The sequence below is a fragment of the Gobio gobio genome (genome assembly GCF_949357685.1).
Source record: "Gobio gobio genome assembly, chromosome: 2".
Classification (NCBI taxonomy): domain Eukaryota; kingdom Metazoa; phylum Chordata; class Actinopteri; order Cypriniformes; family Gobionidae; genus Gobio; species Gobio gobio.
This window is the reverse complement of record NC_137098.1, coordinates 45902442-45908441: the sequence shown is the minus strand read 5'-3', so window position 1 is coordinate 45908441 and position 6000 is coordinate 45902442. Positions and strand designations below refer to the sequence as shown.

The 6000-nt window shown below is 37.6% G+C and overlaps 1 protein-coding gene across 2 annotated transcripts; it reads left to right on the top strand.

The window, feature by feature from the left end:
* The first annotated feature begins 283 nt into the window (after window positions 1-283).
* On the top strand, window positions 284-4658 carry LOC307122690 (intelectin-like). 2 transcript variants are annotated; one of them, XM_079810858.1, is made up of 7 exons: window positions 284-658; window positions 794-937; window positions 1013-1260; window positions 1941-2099; window positions 2199-2319; window positions 2517-2620; window positions 2832-4658. In XM_079810858.1, exons 1-7 carry the CDS (start codon window positions 598-600, stop codon window positions 2982-2984), a joined length of 990 nt encoding a protein of 329 aa, XP_079666984.1. In that variant the 5' UTR covers window positions 284-597; the 3' UTR covers window positions 2985-4658. The 2 variants fall into 2 exon arrangements, with proteins under 2 accessions (XP_079666984.1, XP_079666985.1); XM_079810859.1 differs by having other exon boundaries at window positions 3880-4406.
* Window positions 4659-6000: the final 1342 nt, after the last annotated feature.

Below are 6000 nucleotides of genomic sequence, written 5' to 3'. Positions count from 1 at the left end.
TCGAATCCTTGTCCATCTCGCAATGGATTGTGGGCTATGCGCATCGATCTGCACTTCAGATTCTGACCGGAAATAGTAAACCATCCGGGAATCTTTGGAATACTTTTTTCAACATACTAAGATTTGGGACATACTAATTCTTTTTTCGAATACTATTTAGTACGGATAGTATGCGAATCGGGACGCAGCCATTGTATAATTTGTCAAGTTTTTTGCCCAGGTGGCTTTTTTAATTATATGATGTCATTACGTTGCTGTCTTGACGCCAGCCAATCGCTGCATTGCTGATCGTGGTTTCGAGTATCGATGCATCTACCCTCTTCAGGGAACACAAGAACACGCAGTGATCTTAGATCATTTAATCCAGATATTTTAATCCAATCCGCAAATTCGTTTGAAGAACCAAATTAGCCAGAGATCAGTTATCACGATTAAAAGATCTGGGATCTGTCAAATCATCTCAGATGTAATAAGCAACGTATGAAGAACGGGCCCCAGGATGTTTGCTTTTAGTAAACATTCTTCCCACAAAAACATGGAACATGGAACGCATCACAACTTTTCTCCTTTTGTTTGCAGACCGTCTTTCTTATAAAAATGTTTTTAGGGATCCTTCTGAGTCTCTCACTGAGTTTATGGTTCTGTGATGCTAAATCAAGTAAGTGTAATAAATTGATTGGAAGTCATTTCTATTAAGAACGTTATTGCATTTTTTAAAATCACAATATCACTATGTGACACATTTTCTGACTCACATTAACCAGCATTTACTCTTTTTATGATCTTTCTACAGTGTATGTAATACAAGAAAGAGAAGCACCATGTATTAACATCAGTGATACCAACAGCAACCATGAGCTTGAAAAACTTTTGGACAGAATGAAATATGTTGCTCGAAGCTGCAAAGAAATTCTTGACAAATATCATGTTTATGAGGGTATGATCTTTTTTTTTGTTCTCTGAAGGAATAACTAATAATTTAGGTGACTCAGCAATGCTTCTGTTCACACAGATGGCCTGTACTATCTGGTCTCATCAAGAGGTGTCCTTTACCAGACGTTCTGTGATATGACCACTGCAGGCGGCGGCTGGACGCTGGTGGCCAGTGTTCATGAAAACAACATGTATGGAAAGTGTACTGTTGGTGATCGCTGGTCTAGTGAGCAGGGCAGCAATGCAAACCGGCCTGATGGTGAAGGAACATGGGCAAACAAAGTCACGTTTGGAACCGCAGAGGCCGCTACAAGTGATGATTATAAGGTACTATTTTATCACATTCAACCATCAAAATATGTTTCTCTAGAATCTGAATTGACCATCTGTCTCCTTGCTGTCTGGATACTTTTTAAATTGCGGCACAGGATGTGTCTGTGTTGCATGTTCCTAATAAAATAGATTTTGAACTTTTTATAATTTTAACTTTTTTATTATATTTTTACAACCTCGATTCAAGTGAAGCAACATCAAGTACACAAAGTCCCTGGGCTGACAATCAAAAGATGTTTATCTATAATCTAAAATAGAATCTGACACAGTCTATGTTCTTTCTGTCACTGAAAAGACAATTAATATTAAGTAATATTGAGAGATATTATCAATTTGACCACATCGAATGAGAACTTTATCTAAATATGAGCTGGATAATGATACTATTGGGTTCTGCAGAGCTCCTCTTTTGCTGAATCGAGTTGGTTTCATAGCTGAAAAACTTTGCAAAATCAGCATTGTTATTGATCTGATTAAGTCAACATTGAGCTAAATTGAGCTGGATAATGAAACTATTGTCTTCTGTAGAGCTCTTTCATTGCTGAAACCAAAGTAATTTCATAAAATCAGTTTTTGCCAAATAATTTCTTTCCCCTTTTTATTACTATAAAGCTGATTTGAGACAATCTGCATTTTATAAAGCACTATACTTATAAATAAATATGACTTGACAGAATCCTGGATACTTTGACATTGCTGCACAGGATGTGTCTGTGTGGCATGTTCCTAATAATATGGAGTTTGAACATTGGACCACTGCCTCCATTCTGAGATACCACACTGAAAATCGCTTCTTAACTCTACATGGAGGAAACCTTTTCAATGTATTTAAGGTCAGATAAACTTTAATGTCAGTTTTTTATTGTAAACTTTCCCAGAAATATAGGAGGCAAAACTTTTGAACTTTTAAAATTGAATCTTCATTTTCCTAGAAATTCCCTGTGAGGTTTGGAATCGGGACATGCAACATTGATAATGGACCTGTTATTCCAATAGTGTATGATACTGGAAGTGTGGATTCTACCAAAAAACTGTATGGACCTAATTCAAGAGGTACAGTATTACCTCTTGAACCAATATTTTTAAAGAAAGTAGCTACATCGACTGACTATTATTCCGTGATGGTGTATTATTTACAAAGCTTCATCAATGTTGTGATCCAATCACTTTAATGAATGAAAGCCGTGTCATGTGTGCATGGACCTTTCATGACAGATCATCATCAATTATATATTCTGTGCTTTCTTCAGCAATATTTGAACCTGGATTCATCACATTCAGAGTCTTCAATACTGAAAAGGCAGCCATGGCTATTTGTTCAGGCGTTAAACCAACCGGTTGTCACACTGAACATGTGAGTTAAAAAGATACTATGGATTATTATATGAACAGCATTTGTGACGTGCTGTTGATCACCACAGGCAATTATTCATGCTTCATTGTATTAATGAAGAGGAAATTCATTTACAGTAACACACAACAGAAATAAATCAACTTCACCAATGTTAGGCTATGTAAAGGCATAGGCATGTTGTGTTGTTAATAATGTACTCATATTTTTGCAGTTCTGTATTGGTGGAAGTGGAAACTTTCCCGAGGCAGCCCCTAGACAGTGTGGGGACTTTACTAGTTTTGACTGGGATGGCTATGGCACTAATGTAGGATGGAGTGCTTCCAAAGAGATAACCGAAGCAGCTGTACTTATTTTTTATCGCTGACACTCTAAAACTAAAATGACCAGCTTCTTTTTCTTCTCTTTTGAGATATATCACATTAATTAACATCTGATTGTTACATGCACAGTTATGTATTTAATGATATATCTGTCTCAGAGGCAACACCATCATCAACACCAGACCCGTCAGCTCCACCCACTCGTTCAGCCACACCAGAATTCTAAATGCACGCACCTGCACTCACTATTCAGCACTCTGGATATAACCCATCACACTTCCCTCCCTCACATATTGTCTGGTCTTGTTGTTACACATGTTCAACTTAGGCCCCGTTCACACCGCAAGTCTTAATGCTCAATTCTGATTTTTTTTTTCCGCAAAAGAACAATAATAATGACATCAGACGCAGCTGCTGTTGCACTAAAGTTCGGGAGGTTATGGAGGAAGCAAACATTTTCGCTTTTATTTCAAAATGTTTGTGTAATGGAAGCCGTAACATTAATGAGCAGGTCCTGAAGAGGACAAGAACGAAGAGAGAGCAACATTTTTTATTTTGGCCTTTTACGGGTTTAACGGCTGACAGCTGGGTTTATCGCCCATAACACGGCTAATCTCGTTATAAAATGGGCAGGTGATGCGACCACGACCGCTTTGGTTGTTAGAATCATTTACTTCTTTAAATTTACCTTTAAGACTCGTCACCTTCCTTTGGCACTGAAGCTACGTTCTTCTGTGTCCACGTTCTTCCATTTCGTGTGCTATTTTTTCAAAAACAGAGCGGTTACGGTAGGACCCTTCTAGTTTAGCTTGAATTGAAGTATCTCCCCATACAGTAATTAGGTCTAACACCTCACTCTCCCTCCATTGACTCTCTCCATCGCTGTTCTCCATATCTAGTCAAGTTTTTAATGTTACTGTCTGTGTCTGTTGTGTCTAGGGCTAACTCGCTGGCGCATAATTGTGACAAATGTCGACGTAGATTGACGTTAAAGTCGCATCAAACCCGCCTTGGTTGTTCACACTGTGGCCGCATTGAAAAAAATCAGATCTGGGTCTGATTCAGGACCACATATGTATGTGGTCTAAATCTGATTTGAAAAAATCAGATCTGGGCAATATTTGAGTGTTCACACTACCTCTGAAGAAGTCTGACCTGGTCACTTGACCCCCAAAAAAATCTGATTTGGGCCACTTTTGCCTGCAGTGTGAACGGGGCCTTGCATGACTCCTTACCAGTTCATCCTCTGAGACTCATCTGTAGTCATCATCATCATCATCATCCTCCATCCACTTTTTCAGTCCTCAGCAATCAAGATCATCTATGGTTCTGTTCTCAGCATCTGCAAGAAACAAAGACTATTGCCATTCAGTTAAGTTCATCAGATCCATCTTCAAGTTATCTACTCACCTGTTTATTCACCAACTCTCTGCCACCTGCTTAAATAAACCAGTTTGAATTATGTTACCTGTGTTGTCTCCTGTCCACTGGCAATTTCCTTTATATTGGTCTGTCCAAATCCAAGTTAGATTTGTTGAGTGGGAATTTTAGGTTAATGTGTTTAGGTGTTCGTAACTAGTAACATTTGTCATTTAATAAGCTTCTGCTAGTTTTTAAATCCATCTCCATACTGTATAATTCAGAACTGTGTTCATGCGTTTCTTTTTTTTTATAACTGTTCAAATGTGGAAACAAAATAAATCCAGTGAATTTCCATCAATTGAAAGATTTACAAAAAGTTCACACTTGAGTCTTTAAAAACTGAACATCCTTCAATCAGCATAAAAGTAAAGTGGACTCTTTATAGAAAAAAGATTTTAATATTGTTTTTTGTTGGACACCAGGTATATAGGATTGGCTGGCAATGAACAGGCAGATAAAGCAGCAAAGGAAGCACTTCAGTTGGAAATGACAATGTAATACCAGCATCTGACGTTAAACCCATATTGAATCTGTACAGTTACAATAAATGGCAAATGGAATGAATAAACTAGGTGAACCCAGTACTAAATAAAGGAATTAATTATTAAAAATAGATATGCCCAGGTTATGTCAGATCAGGACACAGACTCAGTCTGCAGGCACCAAACAACAGTTTATTGAAAACACAAATGCAACCCCAAAAGGTCAATAGTCCAGACAGGATCAGAAAGAAACTGCTCAGGTGGTACGTGAAGTAGGACTGAGAAGGAGATCCATGATCCGATAGAGGGCGAGGCCAGGGCATAATGCAGTGGGAAACTGCCTGGAGAAAACTAAAAGGCAAATAGTCCAAGACAACTGATCAGGCAGAAATCCGACAAGGCTAGAGCGATTGCTTGCACAGAGAACAAACGAACTGGCACAGGACAGCACACAAGAGAGGATTAAATAGGGTGATCTAAATTGATTCAGAACAGATGGAAGGAGTGAAACACTAACAAGGTAATGAATGGAATAACAAGGGGGCGGGACAAGACACTACAATGACAGCAAGCACATGGTGAACTGTCAAATACAACCCATGTGCTCCCAAAACACAAACACACAACAGAGACAGGAAAAGAACAGACAGATCAGCCCAGGGTCATGACAGTTTTATATACGAGAGATGTCGAATTGCTCACTCATTCATATTTATTGAAAGGGGAAGAGAACCCGGTTTGTGTTTTTTGTGTAAAACATATTTTAATAGAATGTCAATTTTTAAATGATAGCTAGGCCTAGGCTATACGTTTTTTTTACAAAAATATTTACAGTTTAAAATTAAAAAGCTAAATCACAAAAGCTCAACGGACAAAATAAAGTATATATTACTATACTATTTCAAAATAAAATAATTTATTCAAACATTAAAAAAAGAAGGAAAGTTTAACCCTTTCATACATGATAACGGTAACCTCAGACAGGATTTTTTTTTCTTATGTTTTTACATTAAAAACAAGATTTGAAATGTATATATATTTTTTACATATATTTTTCAAAGAGATTTTCCCATAGCATAAGATATCTTACGTAACTCGTTCCCTCATCTCATGGTATTGGTACATCTGTGGAAACACAACTCAGATGCTCCCTCCA

Excerpts from the sequence above, each read along its gene's own strand:
- LOC307122690 (XM_079810858.1), top strand. The coding sequence starts at position 598 with ATGTTTTTAGGGATCCTTCTGAGTCTCTCACTGAGTTTATGGTTCTGT. Across the intron at positions 938-1,012 it reads CAAATATCATGTTTATGAGG|ATGGCCTGTACTATCTGGTC; the intron begins GTATGATCTTTT and ends CTGTTCACACAG. Across the intron at positions 2,621-2,831 it reads CCGGTTGTCACACTGAACAT|TTCTGTATTGGTGGAAGTGG; the intron begins GTGAGTTAAAAA and ends ATATTTTTGCAG.